The 24064-nt window shown below is 42.2% G+C and overlaps 1 protein-coding gene across 1 annotated transcript in view; it reads right to left on the reverse strand.

Moving 5' to 3' along the window:
- The window catches only part of TMEM132C (transmembrane protein 132C), a 161187-nt gene that overhangs the window by 15390 nt on the left and 121733 nt on the right, over nucleotides 1-24064 (reverse strand). The window contains exons 5-7 of the mRNA XM_032947214.2: nucleotides 22042-22185; nucleotides 16119-16324; nucleotides 5201-5471 (exon numbers count right to left, since the gene is read on the reverse strand). Of these exons, the coding sequence (XP_032803105.1) occupies nucleotides 5201-5471; nucleotides 16119-16324; nucleotides 22042-22185 (621 nt within the window). The remainder of the gene's footprint in view (nucleotides 1-5200; nucleotides 5472-16118; nucleotides 16325-22041; nucleotides 22186-24064) is intronic.

The raw sequence follows: 24064 nt of genomic DNA on the forward strand, positions 1-24064 counted from the left end.
CGATTTTTTTTCTTCAGGTGAAGACCACAGACTCAGTGTGCACAGGGGGGAGCAATCGTTCTCACGGAAGGGAGAGATTGTTCTCGAACAACTTACGTTGATGCTCTATGAACCGAGACACGTTGTGGGCAATGCAGGCAAACCACTGCACTACGCTCCCACCATCTACGCTCCCCGCCTACACTTCCCTGAGCTGACTAGTGTGCTGAAGTATTGGCAAATAACTCCCCAATTTCTACACGGCGTGGGGAGGCCCTCATCCAGCAGCGGATTGACAAATGGGTTGCACATGCATTGTAACTGCTGTACATTACAAGACATCTTCACTTATGGAGGTTAAATGTACATTTTAACAAGCCCCCCCCCCTCTCCCCCCCCACGTTTAAGCTTAAACGCCCACTGTGAAATCTTGAATATACATTTCGTTCTTAGCATGATGAAGCTTTTGTATGGGCCACGACGACCCGCCCAGCACGTGGTCACGTGATTCCTGGGTCATTCCAGTTAACGACTCATGCCCTACATCAACAATACGTCATAGGCGAGCGGGTGACAAGAAGTCATTGGAAATGGATGGCTGCACTGGGGAGACAATTGGTTGCTCGTGGCAGAATGAGTATTGTCATGAGAAGAATAAGAAGTTTCTTTGTGGGAGCATCAAGACGCAACGTAGATGCACCCACGCAATTAACGGGCACAAAACGATTTGACACCTCTCCAATCAAATGTGCTATTGGATTGATAACTCGTGGAATGTAAGGGCAACCGGGAGGGACACAATTTGTGATTTCTAACAATGCGCACTTTGATGCTGCGGACTTTTTTTTCTTTCCCTTTCGTAATTTTGCTTTTGCAAATAGTCACAGACGTGTCTTCCTAAAACGGAGCATAAAGGCAGTGATTATTTCCTGTTTAAAGCCCTGAGCCAGGAGTGGACATTCCACATTCTAATGGAGGGGGCAAGTCTGTTTACATAGGACAACCACTGTTCAATCCCCGCAGAGTGGTACCAATTTTTATCGACCCCGAAGGTGTGATGGGCTGTCGACCCCCAAAGCAGGATTTGAACTCGCAACCTTCCGACTGCAAGCTGATCACTCGACTGTTGAGCCACATGGCCTTTTTAAAAAGTTTCATTAATTAAGTACCGTTTCTTTTTTTTACATAACGATTTACTTCTTTATTGTGCGCTTTTTGCACAAATATAAATACACGAGCATAACAAAATACTGATTTCTTTTAAATTCAGTTGCTTTGTAAACGGGTACTCCAACTCGCATGGCATTGTATACATGGCTACACATGAAGACGGTTCCTATGGAAATTACTCACCTGAACATTTCAGAGAAATGAGAGTCCTTATGCAATAATTTAAGCAATTGTGTTGCAAAATATATTGGATTTTTTTTGTAAATAACTAGCAAAACGTGTGCTTGCAGTAAATGACTGTCGCCACCTCTTTAGTATACTGGTTATAATGTTCTGAAACAAACAATTACTTGGTAGCAGCTAAGATATATATGTATAAGAAACCCATAGCAATACATTGCAAATTGTCAAAATTGCAAACTGAAATCAAAATGCAGCCCAAGTGCTTTCCACATAAACATTGCATCAATGCATTTCATACCCACTGTTTATATGTTCCCAATAATAACCCGACGAAATTAACTACGCCAAATCTTACTGCCTCTGTCCACACCCAGCAGGCAACATGGCTTGATCGGCACGTCACAACAGGTTACATCAGGTTGGGTTAAGACATCTGGCTAAGCATGGAAGAGCAGATCAAATACATCTCAAGAGGAGCTCTCTAGAACTGCCTCTGGGTCGATGCTCTTTTGCCAGCAGAGGCCTTAGCAAGCGGTTGCAGGGCTGAACCTTTTACCATTTTTTCTGGTTGTCTACTGATTTAAGATGAAAGTATAAATTATTCTGCCAAGCTTTCTATCGTGAGGTGGTTGAGTGCCTGGGTACTTCATTATCACTGCCCGTGAAAACGCCTGCGCTGTTTGGGAAAATGTGCTTTTCAGGAAGTTCGTGCCAATTATAAAAACTCGGAAAGATTATTCTCTGCTACAGTTCTAAAACTTTGGAACGGTACTCCTTTATATAATGAAATGTGCTGAGGATATCGCTATGTTCAACAGCAAATTAAAACCGATTCTTTTTTTTCAGCTGCACTTTGTAATGTTCCACTTGACAAGATGTGCCACTTGACAAACCATATGAGACAAGGTGACCGTGTAATTGGTGAAGGTGATTTTAAGTTGTAATATCTTCCACATGGTTGCGCTGTCATGGTTTCAATACTTATCTGTGGGTCGCCATGCCCCACGTTTACAATTAATGCAAATGTATTGAATATTTCAATACCTATTAGCTCACAGTTGGCTCAGTGAAAACGTCAATTAAAGTTCTATTTACAAGCATGCTTCAAGATGACTGGAGGGAAGTTAGTGCGTTGACAGTCGATTGCGATGCTTCATATATTTCTTTAGACATACTAAGATGTAAGTTGCACGATTCATATATTCCGGGCTTTAAAAATGGTACTTGAAAAACAACTTTAATTTCACAGCATGTAAGACACACTCTGATATTTTTTTAAATTTAAAAGTAGTTAATGGCACGATGGGTTATAGCGGGTCGCAATTATGACTCTGCGTACTGCGCTGTGAACCCAGCGACCCCAAATTCCATTGCGGGCCACTGCTAACATCAGTGGTGAGTGATGCCCAAGTTGGTCCCGGTTCCCCTTCATCAACCCACACTGAATCAGCATGGTGAAGTATGTTCAAACATCCCCAATCACTGACAAGCATGGATTGACAAAGGGCTTGACTGTACATTACTGTGAATTATAAAAGGAATATAACATGAACAAACGCTTGCCCGGTGGAGGATGAACACTCAAGAAATTTGATAAAACATCTCACTGGTTCTAATCAGAATATACTGCATTTATAATCATTATGATCAGCCATGATCAATCCACTGCTGGATGAAGGTCTCTCCAAGGCTTCACCATCCCGCACTGCTCCGAGATATAATATAAAATATATCTTGATTTAAAGCTTTCTTGACTGCAGTATTTCATATTCTTAGCTCTTTCGGTAAAGTCACGTTGAAGGCAAACAATAAAAAACTAAAAATATAAACAATAAAATTATCACGACGTTTCGACCATAACACCTGATGACGACCGTTTGTGCTATGGTCGAAATGTCGTGAGAATTTTTATTGTTTTATATATATTTTATTGTTTTATTGTTTCCCTTCAACGTGACTTTACCGAAAGAGCTAAGAATATAAAATATATCACAGTGCTTTATTTTAATCACTTTAAACTAATGACCTAACGCCAACAGAAGTTGTCCCACTCGGAGACTGCCCAGTGCCATAGCAGTAAGGAGCTACCACCACTGGCTCAAAGATGCTAATAGACATGTAATTTCAAATGTTTGAGCAGGGAGAATAAGGTTATCTGGCACTAGCTGCTGCTTTATTAAACTATGTAGAATTTATTTTTGTATTTTTTTTGCCAAAAAGGGTATACTGTGTGCGGATGATGCATTGCGTACTATGTAGCGCATTTAATATTGGTGTAATATCGGCATGGAGAGATGCACACTTGGAATTGCATTGAGAGACAGATTGAGGGACACATAGCCTACGTAGGCCAAAGACATTTAAACTGATAAGAAAAGTAAATGGACTTGGTCAGGGCACGTCAGAAGGAGGGGTGATGGGGTGATGGCCAAGAATAATGATGGAGCGGTAGCCTAGGAAGGGAACACATTAGAGAAAATGTCCTACAGGGAGAAGATGAGGCGAAATAATGTTGTGTGCAGGCACGAGGTTGATTACTTAAATCGCAGGTTCATCAGAGGTTTACGGCGGTGGCTTGGGAAGGCCTTCATTCAGAAATGAATTGGCCATGGCTGACGACGAAGATATATTAAGTGAATTCTGATCCATGAAGTTCAATGCTCGAGAAACACAATCGTAGACATTTCTAACGTAAAAGTGTCGAGCCTCCTTCCACTACCCAACAAAAATACAGTGTTTATATATTTTTCCTAGATAATAATAATAAGAATGCAATTAAGTCTCAGGGATATATAGTAGAGAAAAAAATTAGAATGTGACATTTAAAAATTCAATTAAGGAAATATAATGAACGAATCACTGAAGTTTCTGATGCCCGGTCACCTTTGGCGATGGCTGGGTGGTTCCGAGAGTTAAAACTGTGTCAGAGACACTGAGCTGGCACTGATGGAATCTCGAGTTCGAATCTGGCTTTCGGCCAAACGTGATTAAAGTGGGTTGTCAAGTGTAGGCAGTTGATGGCTTCGGTCCAGTCACCAATGACTGCGCAAAGCAACCATCAGTACGTTTGGCTTGGCACTAAATTTGTCTTATTCGGCTCTGGTAATAAAAAAAAAATATGTCCGTTCGATTGAGGCGGCGTGGTGAGTGTTCTTCGCATGGCATGTAAAAGACATGGAGAAAAAAAGACACCTACGGACTTAACTTCAGAAGTAGTTTTGTAAAATCGGATTTCAGGTTTTGTTCTCTGAACCAAGGTGGTGTCCAACTTCGCTGCAACAAGAGGTCGGACTGGAAATGCCTTTATCGCTTGATATTGGTGAAAGCAAAACAAAACACCCACTGTATTATGTATCCGCTAAATTTTTGGAAGAAAAAATACTGAAACATTGCTGGTATAACATAACAATTCTAAATATACTCTCTGCCAATGCAAACAAATAGATAGAGCTACAAGTTTGCCAAAGATCAATGCGAAGAAGTATTTTATAAGTGACGGAGAATAAATAAGGAAAAGAACAGGGGTGACTGATGCAAATGTCAAGGCAAAATAAAGAGAGCGCAACGGATGGAAAACGTCATGAGAATGATCGACAAGAGACAAATGTGACTACGGAATGGAGGCCGACGGAAGCGAAGTAGGACGAAAAGAGCCGGAAGAGACGGCAAGACGGAATCAAAGAGTTTGGAGGCCACTACTCGACAAGAACAACGAAGGAGGGAAAAGAATGGAAGAAAATTGGGGGGGGGGGGGGGGAGGAGGCTTTCACCCAGCAATGGGAAGTTACAGGCAGACAACAACGACAACAGCTCTGCGAATGCGCTAATGACAGTCGGTGTGACATGCGTCGCGTGCGAGAGGAATCACCTGAATGGCAGTAGTGCCAGGTTCCCTGCCGATCAGCACTTTCCCCTCGTGAAGCTGGGCGATGCTCGTGTCCTCGACGGCCATGTGATCAAGCACCAGCGGTGTGACGTCTGCTGTCCAATCGGGACCCAACATCGTGGTCAGCTGACCCAACTTATCGGGGTTGGCAGCGCAGAATTGAGCCCACACTCGCAACTGGGCATGCTGGGATTGCAGGAAGCAGCCACGTCCTTTTGGCTCGTTGTCATCTTCGACAGTCTCCAGAATTGGCCTGCAAAATGAAAATGTCACGTACATACATTTTATAGCACCGTTGAAAAATGTATTGTTTATATTACATACATCTCAGCAAGTCTACTATAGGAGTGATAAATAATATAACATGTATTTGTTGTTTTTCGTTAAGATCAGGTTATAAGATGGACAACGTGTAGTGATGTGTTCTGCAGTGACTCAAAATAACTGTTTAGAAATGAACAAAACATAATACATGCTTAGAATTCACATTGAGAGACGGAATGAGGAACATATGTATTTTAGAACATAAGCAGGCGAATGACATTCAAACTGTAAAAAAAAAAGGATATTGGCTTGGGCAGTGCAAAAAGGACCGATGGCTGAGTGTCCTGAATAAAGATTGAGTGGTAGCCAAGGAAAGGAACGCGTCCGAGAGGACGTTCACCGAGGAGATGGAACGATGAAACCTGCTCTTGTGTAGGTGCGAGCGTAAATTGTTACATCGCGGGCTCGTCAGAGATGGTGATGGCTTGGGGTGGCTTTCATCCAGCAGTGGGTTGATCATGGCCGATGATGATTATGAAACGAAGAAATTACATCACAATCAAAATTACATCTCCAAACAAGAGCAGCCATTTTTTTCCCAGAGGGTCTTTAAAATAATAATAATCACAACTTTATCTGTGCCCTTATCTGTCACCTGAAGACGGACGCTTGTGTTGCGACCGAAACGTCGTGTTTTCTTTTGTCATATTTTTTTCCTATCTACGTGACTTTACCGAAAGAACTAGAGAGTATAATTTTATCCGTGCTTTATAATGGAACAGCTTACAAAAGTCCTGGTTGTGTTTTTTTTTAACTTCCCGGGGGGATTTAAAAAGTAAGATGATGGTTTTTGTGTGCAGTGTGAACATGCTGATGGCAGACAACAAAAGACAAAGAGAAAGATAACCAACAAAATAATATTTCAGTAGCGGAAACAATAAAGCGGCGAGATAGTATTTTCAAAGTACATTTTCAATGAAAATATGAAATAAAATGTGTTTGATGGAAGCAAGAAGTGATAGAAATTACGTATCCTACTTCACCATTGCCAGTGGCTTATCATAACGCTCATAAATTGTTACAAGATATAGATTTGTCTTATATGTTTGCATGCAATATTAAGCCTTGGCTCAGTTTAGCAGAAGCAGTGAAAATGTGAGTATATAAAGGATGATTCCACAATCTGAAGAAAAAAATTAACGTCTGCATGTCTTGGCTATCACATTACAGATACGTAGCCGTGCTGTGTGCTAGACGTCAAAATGCATTCAGCAAGAAGCAAAGATGCATTTTAAAGACTCCAAGATACATATTACAACGGTCTGCCCAATACAATCACGATAATATTCTCTTTCGCTATCATGCAACTTCGGGTTAATGGAAAAACCAATTTTGTTTGCAGCTTATATTTAATGAAGTTGGACATCCTACTTTCCTTAACGGACTCCTCTATTATACTCTCAGTACAATAGTGATTTAGTTAAATCGTGCAGTGGACACATATCCTATTGATTCTTGGTGCTATAATCACGTTAAGAACATTTTTTTTGGTATTATCCTTTCCACTTTGTTGTTGTTGTATGTATGTAACTTAATGTGCACGTGGTTTCAATTATGAAGAAGGGTACCAACGCTGTACCGTTATATTGCAGTTTGAGGGACTCTTGTGAACACAATTAAATCGAGAAACGCCTGTCTATATTTGTTCATTGTAAGTCATTCAAGGTTTTTTTTTTTACTTGACCCTGCCTGGCTTCAAAGACTGGAATGAAACGAATGAATGTAATCACATAATGCATCATACGTACATACATACAGATGACGTTGTCATTCAGACAAAATACCATTGGGGGGGGGGGGTTGACTCGGTCCATCATGCCTCTTGGTTGATACAATGTAGTACCACTTTGTGAGCAAGTAGCAGTGCTTGCCCCGTAGATAAACACGCCCCACCATAGAAATGAGGAATTTCCACCACTGACTTGGGGCTATAAGCAGGAGACGAACGCAGGCTAATTTGAGCAGGATTACAACTTTGACTATCGTACCAAAATGAAGCTATGCAAAAAAAGTTCCTTACCAGTAGGTACCTATATTTTGCAGAGCTAAAATCATGACAAAACAAAGAGCAGCCGATATGAAAGTTATTTGTGTGTAAAAAAAAACCCATCAAAATGTTATAGAGCCTTGGAGATTTTGGGGAGGCCTTCTCAGAATGAAATAATGAAATGGGTTCAAAGTTGATTTGAAGCTTTCGTGACTGCAGGAATTACTCTTTGGTTCTTTCGGTAAAGTCACGTAGAAAGAAAAATAAATAAATAATAGAATACGACGTTTTGATTGCAACACGACTATTCGTCATCAGGTAGAACTAAATTTGAGAGAGAGAGAGAGACAAAACACAGACACGGAGACACGCAGGCAGACACACGAGCAGAGAGAGACAACGCAAAGACACACAGAGAGAGAGAGACAGTGTGTCTATGTTGCGTGTTCTATTATTTAATTTATATTCCTTCTACGTGACTTCACCGAAAGAACCAAAGAGTAATGAAATGGGTGTTTCCATATTGCTTCACTCAACTAACATTCCAGGGTTAAATGAATACCACTCGGAAATTAACCTTTTTCATATAATCTTAGTGTTAACTGTCATACAATGTTGATAACAGCCGTGCGTTGCGTGTGTACACAGTAGGGCAGTTGGATGCTCAGGTGGACTTGTTACAGCGTTAAACCACAGGCAAAACACCTCTGGAGGGCAGGTATGTCATCACTGCTCGAGCGAGTGACTTGCGATCGGAAGGTTGCGAAGTTAAAATGCTGATTGGAGGTTGACTCAGCTCATCATTCCTTCGGGGTTGATAAAAATGGATACCAAGTCAACAGTGCTTTTCCTCGAGATATAGCCGCCCCTGCCATAGGAATGTGGAATTCCCACCACTGGTTCAAGATTGTAAACAGGCGATGAGCATAGCCTGAATGTCCAATTTGAGCAGGGATTAACTTTGCCTGGACTATGATACCTAAATAGTTCGTTCCATCACTTGTTTTTTTGTAATGGCTTAGAATGCACTTCACCATTTGACAAAGGTGATACAGGTTTATGTAATTAATCGGAAGCAACGTTATCAGATATTCTTGGTTCTTTCGGTAAAGTCACGTAGAAGAGAAACAATAAAATAACAAGCTTGTGTTGCAGTCGAGAGGTGTCGTTCCAACAGGTTTGTTCCTTTCACCGGAAGAAGGCCACTTGTGTTGTGGCCGTAACGTCGTGAGAATTTTATTGTTTTATTTTATTTGTATTCTCATTCTACGTGACTTTACCGAAAGAACCAAAGAAAACGTTACCAGACTTCAGCAGTTTCCAAATCGTCCGCAAGGATATACATTGAATTGGTAAACGGAAAATAGATTGGTTTAGTTTCATACTCTTCTATTGGTTTAGTTTAATACGTAGGCTTCTCCACGAATCTGGCTGTCACCTAATGATGCTGCTAATTGTAATAACCGGCGAAACGTCGTACTCGAATTGTAAATGTTGTGGGTTTACTCTCCAACACACCGGTGTGTTGTACTAGCAACAAATGTAGCTGTTTTGTTTACGTGACAAAGCTTCCTAATTGGCTGTGTCTGGTGGTGGCGGGTTTAACGACACATTAATATGTACGCGCTCTAACCCAAGTAACCTCTATTATGGAACATAGTTGCTTTTATGAAAAATGGGATAAAACGCCAGAAACGCATAATAATAATAATAAAAAGATTTTAGACGAGTCCAATGTGAAAATTGTGATTGATAAACAATATAATTAATCGCTAATTAAGATTGTGCGTATAATGAGATTATACAGAGGTTAAGTAGAAATTATGAAAATAAGAAGATCTTGTTTTTTTCTGTATCAAAGGAAAGAATATTGCATTTTACCCAGATGGCCTTTTAAGTCTCCAAAAAAAAAATCACCATTGATGCACTTTCTTTCCAGTAAATGGAAAACAAATACCACATTTGTTGTTTAAACTGTGATTGCCTGAGGATTTGCTTTAACAGCTCTTTTTACTGACAATCATTTAAAACACATTTATTTGCCAAGGACAATATTGAATGAAGAGACTCCTCATATGTTACATTTCCTCACTGGCTGTAGCTTAATAAGAAAATCAATGTATTGTCAATATGATTGTTACACATGCGAAATCATGACCATCATTAACATTGCCACGAATACTACATTTTTCCTTTGTGGATTTTCGCGAGATATTCTTGCCTCGTCTGCATTCTCATTATCCAGTATCCAGTGCAGATATTGGAAAGACCGATCTTTCAGCTACAATTCATATAATTATTCTTGTTGGCAGTAAGAACGCCTTAAGATAAAACAGTCTTGTCACAGGAAAAAAAATACTTTTAGGTCATCTCGAGTGGCTGTACTGCAAATGATCGATTAAGCTTCATTGGCCGAGTCCCACTTAGCTTTCTGACCCTCACATTAAACGATAGAGTTTTCGCTGCATTATCACTTACATTTCTGTACTGTGCAATGACATCGATCCTTAACATCTAGCAATATATTGGTAAGCTACATTTCATTCTTTTGTTTTAATAAGTGCCGTCCATTCGAATAAGGATTATTTCGAACATTTATATGATGGATACAAATTTGCAAGTCCTTCCCACGAGAGACTGCTAATATAAAAAAAAAAAACCCTTCTAAGACTATTTGGCCTACTTTTCCACTCTGGCTACACACGTCTTCGAGTACTCACACTTTAACCCACCACATGTGACCTAAAAATTGACGAAGTGTGGCATAACCTTCATGTCCTGGTGCAGTGACCAAACAAATATTAGCACATTCAACAGCACGCACGTCTATGCTAGCCGTATGCCATTACAAAAAAAGCAACAATGAATTTGTTTTCGTGCAATATGTTACTTAACATCTACGGATGAAATTGGGATTCACAAACATTATTTCTACAACGTTCTAATGGGAACATAGCAATCGTATTTATGCTTCCTTCAGAGGTAACACCACGTAATTGGACGACCTGCAAGTGTAATGTTTCCTTGGATAGGTTTCTTGCCAAATGAAGAAAACAATCACGTAACACATTCTCAAAAAACAATCCCACCTCTCCCTCCCTATTCCGTATCTTATTTACTTTTAAAACTCGAGTGAAAACACACATTATCTACCTTTTTAAAAAGCCGTATCATTCCCCCCATACAAACAGCAGACCTCCTTTAGTAATTTTCACATCTTGGAAAGTGTTTCAAGTAGAAATTACGGCTGGCACAGGAGAGCCAATTGGTGGTTCATTCTTGCCAAGCCAAAAGGCACCCATGTCTCCCCATCATTGGCGTTGACCGATCATATCTGGATTCGAATAAACGGCGTCCATTTCACATCGATGACGAATGCAGGATAGCGATTAAGTGCACCTGGCACCTTACCTTTTTCACATTCCATTTGCACTGTCCTTGACCACTGGCGGAGCCAACGGGGGGGGAGGGGGGGTGGCACGTGCCCCACCAATGATCCAATACAAATCCCTAATTTCGATCGGATCTTTGGGGTTTATTAGTAATAAATTGGCATTTTGTGACCCCCACTGCGAGGAATTGGTCTAGAGCAGGCCGGCCATGTGGCCAGATGACAAAAGTGTCATCCATGTACCTCTTCCATAAGGTTGGAATTCCTCGACCACATTAATTCCATACACCCAGCCATCAAATATTCCATGGAAGTCGAAAAAGATGGCAAGCTACCTTTTTTGGATGTCCTAATAAAAAAGAGACCTGATGGTTCAATGAGCCACTGTCTATAGGAAAGCTACCCATATGGATGCTTACCTGAAACCGGATTCCCACCACCATCCATGCCAGAAGAATTCCCTCATCAAGACTCTGCACCATAGAGCCCAATGCATATCCGACTAGGAACACATAGCCAGTGAACTCAAGCACGTACACCAAGCTCTTAGGGCTAATGGTTACTCCGACTACACAATCTGCAAAGCGATCACTCAAACCATGAAGAAGGACCCTCTTGAGGAGCCTTTCAAAACCATCACTCTACCCTACATTGCGGGGATCACAAAAAAGATCTCCAAAATCTTGAATAAACACAAGATCCAGGTCCGATTCAACACATTACATAAAGTCCGTGATCTGGTTCCGTCTGTAAAAGATGTGATTCCGGACATACAGTACCCTGGCGTCTAAAAACTAAGTTGCCTCTGTGGTAGTAGTTACATTAGGGAAACCAAACGACATGTCTCGGACGGCATTCGTGAAAAAAAAGCAGACCTGAAACACGGTAGGACCAACACCTCGGCCGTGGCAGATCACTGTTATAATTCAGTAGGCTCACATGACATTGACTTCTCCAAGGCAGAGGTTTTCTGCAAGCCATCTGGCTACCATGAGAGATTCGTTCATGAGGCTATCTACATATACAAACACAGAGACAATTTCAACTGAGAAGATGGATTCTGGCTTAGCAATCATTGGAAAAATTTGATAAACCATTTCGGGTCTTAATTGATTGTTCACGCTTACGGTGGCTTTCAGACCGCATCCATTATTTTCGTCTCCCCCCTCCTCTTTTCCGAACATAGATGGACTCGTCCATCTGAATAACTGCCAAATTGCTCTCCGTGGTGCTAACGTTAAAAAAACCGCCACTTTTTTCAAAATTTCTTGCTGTGGTTTTCACACCTGATGATGATTGCTTGTGTTGCAGTCGAAACATCGTGAAAATTTTATTGTTTTATATTTTTATTATTTTATTGTTTCCCTTCTACGTGACTTTACCGAAAGAACCAAGAATATGAATCTCTGCAGTCACAAAAGCTTTGAGTCATTAAATACCTTGTTTGGTCGCCGTGCAATATTCACCAAGGATCTGGTGCTCGTCCTCTGGAATGAGAACCCCTCTTTACGACGGTAATTGGTTCCACGAAACCGATCGTTAAGTGATGTGGTCGTGAAGCGAGGGCAGGCCATATTCACTGCTCAACGCACCTATTTTTACACATTTCTCATGTTTATCAATTATTTACAGTAAGGGAAAAAAGTATTTTATCCCCTGCTGATTTTGTACGTTTGCCTATTCACAAAGAAATGATCAGTCTATAATTTTAATGGTAGGTTTATTTGAACAGTGAGAGAGAATAACAACAAAATCCAGAAAAACGCATGTCAAAAATGGTATCAATTGATTTGCATTTTAATGAGGGAAATAAGTATTTGACCCCCTCTCAATCAGAAAGATCTCTGGCTCCCAGGTGTCTTTTATACAGGTAACGAGCTGAGATTAGGAGCACACTCTTAAAGGGAGTGCTCCTAATCTCAGCTTGTTACCTGTATAAAAGACACCTGTCCACAGAAGCAATCAATCAAATTCCAAACTCTCCACCATGGGCAAGACCAAAGAGCTCTCCAAGGATGTCAGGGACAAGATTGTAGACCTACACAAGGCTTGAATGGGCTATAAGACATTGCCAAGCAACATGGTGAGAAGGTGACAACAGTTGGTGCGATTATTCACAAATGGAAGAAACACAAAAGAACTGTCAATCTCCCTCATCCTGGGGCTCCATGCAAGATCTCACCTCGTGGAATTGCAATGATCATGAGAACGGTGAGGAATCAGCCCAGAATTTCACGGGAGTATCTTGTCAATGATCTCAAAGCAGCTGGGACCATAGTCACCAATAAAGCAATTGGTAACACACTACCCCGTTAAGGACTGAAATCCTGCAGCGCCCGCAAGGTTCCCCTGCTCAAGAAAGCACATATACATGCCCGTCTGAAGTTTGCCAATGAACATCTGAATGATTCAGAGGACAACTGGGTGAAAGTGTTGTGGTCAGATGAGACCAAAATGGAGCTCTTGGCATCAACTCAACTCGCCGTGTTTGGAGGAGGACACCATCCCCACCGTCAAACATGGAGGTGGAAACATTATGCTTTGGGGGTGTTTTTCTGCTAAGGGGACAGGACAAATTCACCGCATCAAAGGGACGATGGACGGGGCCATGTACCGTCAAATCTTGGGTGAGAACCTCCTTCCCTCAGCCAGGGCATTGAAAATGGGTCGTGGATGGGTATTCCAGCATGATAATGACCCAAAACACACGGCCAAGGCAATAAAGGAGTGGCTCAAGAAGAAGCACATTAAGGTCCTGGAGTGGCATAGCCAGTCTTCAGACCTTAATCTCATAGAAAATCTGTGGAGGGAGCTGAAGGTTCGAGTTGCCAAACGTCAGTCTCGAAACCTTAATGACTTGGAGAAGATCTGCAAAAAGGAGTGGGACAAAATCCCTCCTGAGATGTGTGCAAACCTGGTGGCCAACTACAAGAAACGTCTGACCTCTGTGATTGCCAACAAGGGTTTTGCCACCATGTACTCAGTCATGTTTTGCAGAGTGGTCAAATACTTATTTCCCTAATTAAAATGCAAATAAATTTTCACATTTTTGACATGCTTTTTTCTGGATTTTGTTGTTGTTATTCTGTCTCTCACTGTTCAAATAAACCTACCATTAAAATTATAGGCTGATCATTTCTTTGTCAGTGGGCAAACGTACAAAATCAGCAGGGGATCAAATACGTTTTTCCCTCACTGTATTTCTTAGTTAATAAACAAATAGTCTTCCACACTTTGTTGTCTTTATTCGCAAGCACTTTGGGAGCCTTAATTATTGATTAAATTAACGTTTCAAGCCAAAATACACCAAGAATACAAAAAGAGATGTTTACACTTCAAAGCGCAACAGAGACTGAATGTAATCAATGCCCCAACGCTCATGAATCTACGTTGCTAATTGGCCGAGGCCCGGTCAGACTAGGTTGGAGCTCGCCGATTGGCCCAAATTGGCGGTCGCGTGCTCGTCGTAAGCCCGTCGTTAACGGGGGAATGGTCGTTAAGCTAACACATTGGGCTCCATGGAGGCACTACACTACTATACACTGCACTACTATACATTACATTACTATACACGACACTATACACTACACGTTGGGCTCTATGGTGGCCCGCCGTTAAGCGATTAGTCGTTAACAGGCGTGGTTGTTAAGAGGGGTTCTACTCTACACTACTGTACACTACACTATTATACACTACACTACTATACACTACACTACTATACACTACACTACTATGCACTACTATACATTACACATTGGACTCTATGGAGGCCCGTCGTTAAGTGATTAGTCGTTAATAGGGGTGGTTGTTAAGAGGGGTTCTACTGTATGGACATCTTTGTCCTGGTTTTGTTTCTTGCTGTGCTCACGCATATCGTTGGGATTTCCCCTCGTAAAATAGCCGGGAGACTGGCTAAAATGGGATCATCCATGTCACAAATTACATAAAACCTAAACCTAGTTATGTTTAAGGTAACGTTAAAATACATCAGAGGTGGGCTGGGAGAAGGCAGCTATGAATGATCTAGTAAACCACTGCAGTCTGCGCTTCTTCAGTGTAGCAGGAATAACAAAAACTACACAAACTCCCTCATGAAGCCCTATCATGACCAGCAGATCTAGTCATTGGCATTTAGCTCCTCGATATATTTCCACAGGGAAGAACTGATGTTGGCACGCGAAACAACTTCTTATTTCAAATGGTTTCATTGACCTAAAAGCAAAACCACTGCGTGAGTTATTTTCACATCGAATAAACTCGTGTATGTTGAACATATTTAGCACCATACGCAGCCAACTGTACTAATCGAAGGTGCAGTGGAAGGACAGAAAAATAACACAAAGAACTGAGCTTTCAATATAGATTTAAAAGTACACAGCTCCAATGACTTCCAAATATCGCAAGGAAGAGCGTTCCAGATGGCCGCAGAAACGCATCTGAAAGCGCGCGATGCTATGATCGTTTTTGTCGGATGGCTAAGCCAAACTCCGTTGGCTGCTGCGAGGATGACCGGAGCGTGCTGGCACAGTGGTTTTGCACGCTGCACTTTGAATCCACTTGCCTCAGCTTAATTCCAGGCCACGGCTAACAGCAGTGGTGGGGGCGACATCTGAACTTGTCCGGGCCCCCCCGCCCCCTTCCTCCAATTCACGCTGATCAGCGACAGCTTTCTTGATGGACAAAGCCAAAAGTCGAACAGTTCTCTGGTCTGACACTGGTGAGACGAGGCCCTAACGAAGGCTGTCTCTGGTGTAGAACAATCAGTTTCAAAGACAATGCATATATAATTATCAGAGCATGTTTGTTTGCATGTTCACCACAAGCACGTGTGATTAATGCACACTGGATTCCTTGAAAAAGGTATATATTTGGTGTTTTAACATCGTAACAACTGCTTAATTGCCAGAAAGGGTAAAACATATTCTTATTTTTCATACTTTGATACTGACAAAGAAAAGTCTCATGAATTCACGCTGATCAGCCTGGTAAAAGTAAAAAAATAGCTGAAAGGTGTGGAGAGGGCTTCATCCAGCAGTGGATTGCAAAATGGTTTGCGAGTAATTATTAATGTTTATAATTATCATGAAAAATAACAAAATGATTAAATGCGGTGTTGGAACCCACGGTCACAAGGGTCCATCACGATGCCACTATGACAGACGTACAAACAAAAAGAAAGCAATAATGAAATGCGTTACCCTCTCTTGCCAATGTTGGGCACCCGCCAGTTCTTGATGGGGTTGAGTACGGTGTCAGAGATCTGTATTTGCAGGGGCAGCTTGGGCATCCAGACGGTCAGATCCAGGGAGGCGCGCATGTGCTCGTAGCTGACGTGAACGCGAGCCCGCGTGGAGCCCTGTCTCTCCTTGCCATTGACGTACGCGTACTCGCAGCCTGCTGACACCTGCAACAAAAAACACCGGCCATTCTGGGCTGCGACTCTGATGAAGCAGTCTTTTTTTCTGGACGTTACCGCTAAGGTTATGTCGCAATGCTGACATTAACCCCACGATGGGCGTTCATTTTTTTTTATCCAATCATAACATGAATAAATAGACGTGTTTTCAAACAAGAATTGGAGCACAGTAATAGTGTTGTGTAGGTTTTCGCAGTCGGGCTGTGCAGCTGTCCAAAGCGTTTATCCTGGTTGTACCACGTACTCTTTGGTTCTTTCGGTAACGTCACGTGGTTAGAAATAAATTACAATAAAACAAATGACGACGTTTCGATTGCAACACAAGCAAGCATAATCAGGTGGGGAAACCACAGCAAGAACATTTTTTTTTGCTGAAGTGGGAGCAAAAAAATATAAAAAAAATAATTGCTGTGGTTTTTCCCACCTGATGATCATTGCTTGTGTTGCAATCGAAACGTCGTGATTTGTTTCATTTTAATTTATTTCTAACCACGTGACTTTACCGAAAGAACCAAATGGTAGAGATTCCTGCAGTCACGAAAGCTTCAAATCGAGGTTGTACCACGTGTTATTTGGCACAATGTCCGACGCTTAAATTCCTGAAGAAAGTTGCCAGCATGTTGAGCGAAACATCGGACATCATGCCGCTGAACAATACGTGGCGCAGCCTGCAAACGCATCGCGATGGATTGGAGCAGATGGCCAAGACATGCCAAATGAGCTTGATGGTCAAACGTGCTTTAAATATGCACATCGAGTTGACATCTGTTGCAGAATAAAACAATGGCACCATTTTCCACATCTTATTCATCGGTGGGTGTTTTTTTTTTCAAGACAAGGCAAAGAAGCACACCATGATAATTCGAACGATGCACTGCTTTTCGGTCATCTCGAGCGGCTCAAAGTTGTGCTGCACGTGCAGAACAACTCACAGTGTGCTCTTCTCTGGGAGTACTATTCTCCGTGGAGCACATTGTTTTGCTTACATTACATTATTCATGTATTCATATATTTATTAAACGTACTTTTTTTAAGTTGTGATTTTTTTTTCATATTGCTTCCATGTGAAAATGGGGGGGGGGGGGGGAAATGTCCTTCCTGGGCATGAAATTTGTTCAGGGATTAAATTATGGTCTCTGCTGCACCTTATTCTTCAGAGTCATGAATGAGCCACAAGAGGAAATGTCACCAATTCAATAGACGGTGGCCGTTAAATAATATTGCTCTCTATGGCATTTTCTCCTCAGTGTTAAGGCACCGCTAACCTTTGTTTCCAGCACTATTTACATTTTCACGGCGATACTGCTAACTTCAGCGCACGGTCGAGATTTAAAGGGATATAAAAGAATTAGCGGATGGTAAAAGATGAGATTTACTGAGATTATAATACAATGGCATGATAGCCAAATACAGTTTGGTAGGCATGAACAAATTCTGGTGCGTGTGGCTTCGATTAAAAAAAAAACGTGCGTTGTTGTACGTAGCAACCGGCATGAGAGTGTTTTTTTTTTTTTTAAAAAAGGAAAGAACGCCAATGATTGTATTCCGTGGACCCGTTACTCTTGGAAATGGCTCGGCGCGAAAAGAATGATAACTTTCGCGTTATTATTTTATGACTGTGGCCAGGGGCTGGTTAATAAGGACCTGAGCACGTGCGACTGCTTTCCGGTCAGCTCGCTAACCCACCGCAACGCAGCGGGGACGGTGATGGTGCGTGGGGGTAGCAAGCCGCCTCCACGCCCACCGCCACGAGAAATGGAATGGAGCTGTTTTCCAATTTTTCATTGACACCTTGATCGACGACCCCGGCCGGGGTTATGTCAGGCTAAGATTATAGCTGTGTGGTGAAGGAAACAACTTGATTCGGCCATTAATTACCAACGCTTCAGAAAACACACATCCATGCGTTCACGCGCACTCATTTGCTCATACACGCACGCGCGCGCGCAGTGTCACTTCGACACTGCTTATGAGGTTCATTATTGCTATTTTCATCACGACATGCTATTTATAGTAGGGCTCTGCACGTGTGCAATGCCTTAATTACTGACATTTCCGAAAATCTGGCTTGTGGCTGAAGGGGACGCGTAGTAGCAGCTGCATCGCTGAAACAATTGGCACTCGTTAAACCAACCGGGTTCCGTTCATTTAAGAGGGAGGATCCCACCATTGGAGAAGCGCCGGTGTGGAGTGGGGCTGATAATACGTTGCCTCGTAGAATGGTTGCAATATAGTAGATGAAAGGATGGCAAACGTTCTAAGGAAAAGGGGCTCAGGGTCTTTTTGAACTCGGTATTAAAAGTCCTGCTTACGTTCCAGTTTATTGTAACAGGGGTACATATGTCAAGTAAATAATTGGCTAAAAAGTGACAAGACATTCTTTTTAGATCCGTTCCCGTCCAGGGCGGCTCAATATTAAAGTAGCACCAGATGCAACTCATACAAATAGAATTGGTGGGGAGAGAAGTGAGTGTGTGGCTCTTTCATAATGGGTTAGCTCACTCGGTGCTTATTGTCGGCATGCTGTGTTTCACTGTCCCGTGTTTAGATCAGACTTTGTTTGCATTTACCGGATGATAGAAATATTTTTGTTTAAACCTGGGTAAAATACAATTCTAAGAGGGTGATAAATAAATAAATATTGCGCCTTTAACCCACAGCTGAAATCGAACACTTTCCACACGCATGAAATATAATCGCATTATTAAAAAAAACCCTCAGAAGAATGTGTTTTTCACATCGTAAAATGTTTGAGAACTAAAAAAAAACCCAGCAACAAAGCCCACCTCCTTTCGTGACCCGCAGAAGTTGTTCTTTTCTTTCACGTTCATTATTACAAACACACCGCACGGATCTTTTAAATTAATGGGTCGCGGCAAACACGTTGGGTGTTCACGAGTGGTCCATCACGCGTATGGGACCCCTACCCGCCCGCCCGCCCGCCTCTCACATCGTTGTGTGTGACACGCTGACACAGGCAACAAGGATTCCAGCCACTGATTAAGCAGAAATGTCACCCAGCGCTTGTAGCGTTCAGATTTTATCAGCTCAAAGCAGATTGGAATTACTCGAGTAGGCCTCCGAGATCACACTCGCCCAGTAAGTGCGATATTGATATACGAGCGGACATTTTGCTGCAGATAAAATGGAATGTAACTTGTTGCCACCCAGTGTGCCACTGCATTCCCACAGTGTGCCACTGCATTCTCACAGTGTATATTGTTTATATGCAGCGTGAAACATTGCATGTTGCCAGCAGACGTCTAAACTGCCGACATAAAGCCGACTTTACCCAACAGCGTAGATAGATCAAACACCGATATATGAAATATAGATCGCCCGTGTACTTCTGCAAGCAATACGTACGGGGTAATGTATACATGGTATGACAAGCATTACATTCCAATAAATTAATTCCTCCACGCGACACGTTTAGGTTATGAAAAGAATCAAATTTGCAACAAACCGAAGCGACTTCAGAAAAATAATAATCATTAAAGAAAGCATTCCATATCTGCAGTATATGTACATAGCAGCGATATACATTTGAATATAAATAAGAGTGGAAGATAAAATGACACATTTCTTTGCTTTTCGTGTTAATTATACAAATGAGTCATTTGTCAATTTTAATGTTCACGTTTTTTAAAACCAGAAATTACACTTGCTATGAAAGTCACAGGCATGCTGTCCGCGTAAAAGCCACTCGAACACACACACATACACACAGATACATAAAGATATAACGTTTGAGTGATCAGTTGTGTTTAGCGCTCATATGTTTGGCGTGTTAGTTAGGGCCGAGGTAAAGGTTAGGTTGACTATAATAGATCACACAATTTAAAGCGTTTGTTTATTTATAACACTTTTATTTATTTAGCACCCTGTGACATTCTATTTACGTGTTTAAACAAACATATACATTAAACAAATACGTGTTTGGAAGCGTTAGCTCGCCTCATAGACTGCTAAATAAATCATGCATATTTCTTATAAACATTGAATAAAGAATGATGGCCGTAGGAAGAAATACAAATTGCTTTATTATGCTTTCAGGCATCAACATTTCGTAAATGGATGTCAGGTATAAGTGCTAAGTTATGCATTAGCGAACATCAGGATTACTCACAATCAATGCTGTTGCTTGGCCTTAATCCTCAATTCTCTTCTTGGTGAAAATAATGAGATGGGTGGAATTGTCTCTTACACAGCTGTCGGCATCCAATCTTTTTTGTCCGGTGCTTATTTTCTCAGCTTTCAATTCTAACCTATCCAGGGTCTTAAGCACACACGTGACTTTAATAATCTTTCGAATATTTCGCTTTATCTTAACAATATTTGTGGAAACTGTCTCAGTTTTCAGGAGTGAAAACGGCTTAGGCAGGCCTTACAGACCTGGGTCGCCTAGCATCTTTATAAGCCCTCTCAGGTCAGATATGTCTTGTCATGCACAAGACTAACCTACCTTTTGTCAGATGTGTGTTGGGCCAAAGGGTTTGATCTTCATAAGGACCATCAGATTAGAACAGGTGAGACCCCACTCTGAAACTGCTTGAGATGGCTGCACATATGTATGTGTATAAGTCCGATGATTAGTGTTGCAGCATTGCACGAACCCACAGAATAATGTGAATTTTAAAACCTGTTGGCAGGAGTCAATGTAGCTAATGATGTGAATACACTATTATGCTTGCATTGATCAGTTTTATTTCAAGTTGCAGGACCAAAGAAAAACGCAGTGAGTACATGAAATTGGCCAAGCGGCTGACCAGTTACTACATTTTTTGCAAAAAACCTGACCCTGTGGCCTCAAAGAAATCATTGGTATATTTGGTACTCGTGCCTTTATTATAGCGCGGAGCTATAATGAAGGTGCTATGTTTACATGCTATGGAGATGGATCACGTCTTCAGTAGTTTCACAATATCTGGCTCTACCCAATTAAATAGTTCACGAGTAGTTTTCAAATATTGCTAATTCAGACCGTAGAGTTGGACACACACATGGCCTACTAATTTTTTATTTACGTCACGGAATCTTTAACATCTGCGGTGAGCAGAGAGCGGCGTGTATTTTGTGGTTAATACACAGCGTGCCCGCTGTATTGGGGCACCGCGGTGTGGAGATGTTGACTACCTCGCCTGGTATACAGGAGATCGTCAGTTCAATCCTGACCCTGAAAGCCATTTTAAATGGGTAAGACTACGAAGGTTGATGGCAGCCCCTCTGTCTGGGTTTGACCCAGATGTAGGGGGCTACCCTCGCATTCCTCCCACACAACTTATGAGTACGGTCAGTACCACCCCAACAGCCCTCCTGTTCCTTATATTCCTCCCCCTTAAGGTGGCGAGATGTTAACTACCTCGCCTGGTGTACAGGAGGTCGTGGGTTCGATCCTGATCCTGACACCTGCTGCTGTATATTTGGAGTTTGCACGTTATCCCCCGTGGTCACGTGGATTTCTCTATGGGCCCTCCGGTTTTCCCCTCCACATTTAGAAACAACATGGGTTTAGAGCATTTGCCTGCTAGAAATGTTCACACACGATAAGCCACTTTGTTGAGCTATCATTTGTGGCCAAGTCGTCTCTGAAAAAGAGCAATACAGTTCCCTGGGCCTTACGTGGCACAACAAGTCATAGTTTAGTTCACCGAACAGCGGACCATCGCAACGAGCGGCTACCCCGCCACGAACACCGCCCGCACCTTGAGCACGTCCTCGTCGAGCGAGTAGCACTGCGCCTCCTCGGAGACGTCGGTCACGAGGCCGCTCTCCTCCACGACGAGCACTCGCAGCGGCAGCGCCACGGTGCGGCCCGTGAGCACCGCCGTGTTGAGCAGCTCCTCCGCCTGCGGGGAGCCGGGGTCGTTCACGCGGCACACCGCACACCGCACCGCACCGCCGCCGTCACCACCGACGCTCTACAACGAAGGCTGTCCATGCACGGGCTCCGTCTGGTCTGACCCTCCGCGCGCGTGTCTGTATGTACGTCTAGCTGCCTGTCTGCCCATCTGTCTCTTTATCCTGTCTGTCTGCCTGTCTGTCCATTTGTCTGTCCATGTGTCTGACTGTCCAGTTATCCATCTGTCTGCCCATCCGTCTGATTATTTTATCCATCTATCTACCTGTCCGTCTATCTGTCTGATTATCCATCTATCTGCCTGTCTGTCCATCTGTCTCTTTATCCGTCTGTCTGCCTGTCTGTCCATCTGTCTATCCATTTGTCTGATTGTCCAGCTATCCATCTGTTTGTCCATCTGTCTGATTATCCATCTGTCTTTTTATCCATCTGTCTGTTTATCCATCTGTATGCCTATCTGCCTGTCTATCTGTTTATCCGTATGGCTGCCTGGGAAATGGGGTCACAATAACTCTCATTTGAGTTTATTTGATTTGTTACACAGCCAGTTGCCCGGCTAATTTTCAAGGGGGGAATGTCAACATTGCAGAGAACGAGTACAGCGTTCTTAAGGAATATTGCACATGTGCATGAACAAACAAGGGAAAACTGAATGAGAGCAAGAGACGACAAAAAAGTTAGGTGCAGATGCATGTAAGAGCTATGCAGGGTACTTCAAATAAATGTTAAACACTTCTGAGAAATTGCAACAATACCACGTGACATGTGCTGCCTCCGGGCTCTGGAGACTACCTGGAGAAGATTCCAGGCCACGTGTTGACAATGATGGCGAACAAGTGGGAGACTCTTTGACTTTTGTAAGCCATTAACATCACATTTGTTATCATGTTACAGTGTATTATCTGCTTTTTTCCATTCAAAACGATAGTCCCATTTAAGGTGTTAAAACATTTTGAAGCACTCTGTATTTTAGTCTTACCTGGATATTAGCAGTTTAACACGTAGGCTTTCGCGACCAATATCATCCATAATAGAGGTTTTTGGGTTAGATCTCGTACTAGTGACGAATTGGCCACGTTTTGTTTACGTGACAACCCTTACTAGTTGACTGTGTCGGGTGGTGGCGGGATTTAACGACACAACATTTATATATGTACACGATCTAACCCAAAAACCTCTATTATGGGTATAAGCACATGCGAATACAAAAAAAACAAATGCACAATGTGAGAGCAAGAGGTGCCAGAAGAAGTTAGGTGCACGTGCAAATAAGCTCTGTATTTTGGTTTAATAGGGATGTAAAACGTGGGAGTGATGATGATGATGATGATCAAATATGAACCAAACTTTACGACAGAACACCAGCATCGCAGTCATGACGAACGATTTTCAACGAGGGTTTAAAGTGTTCATGCATGGGCTCTGCCCTGTAAAGTCTTGTCGTCTGTAGAATGGGGTCACGATAACTCTCGAGACGATGTAATATCAACAAAGCATAACGACGGGACACCAGCAGTTCGTTAATGATGCATTCCAACTAAGGTTTAACGCATTGGCCGTGCCTGCCTGTCAGTCTGTAATGTGGGGTCACGATAACACTCGTAACTGTTATGCAATTTGAACGTACATTTGGTGTAAAGTTGTGTTGCTATTTAGAGACATAAGCGTGCAAAAAAAAACCCACTATGAAATTTGCAAATGCGTTTTCAACTGGGGCTTCCTGACTGCCCATTAAATATTTCTGAAGACGAATATATGTTGGAAAGCATCACGTAAGTTTCCGGTACGCATCACTTTTCCTCCTCTTTGTATTTTTTTTTGTTTTATCTTGCAGCAAGCAAAGGCGTTCTCGCAGGTGACTGCATATT

Source organism: Petromyzon marinus, chromosome 5 (genome assembly GCF_048934315.1).
Source record: "Petromyzon marinus isolate PM22_M1 ecotype Great Lakes invasive population chromosome 5, UKy_Petmar_22M1.pri1.0, whole genome shotgun sequence".
In the NCBI taxonomy this organism is placed as follows: Eukaryota; Metazoa; Chordata; class Hyperoartia; order Petromyzontiformes; family Petromyzontidae; genus Petromyzon; species Petromyzon marinus.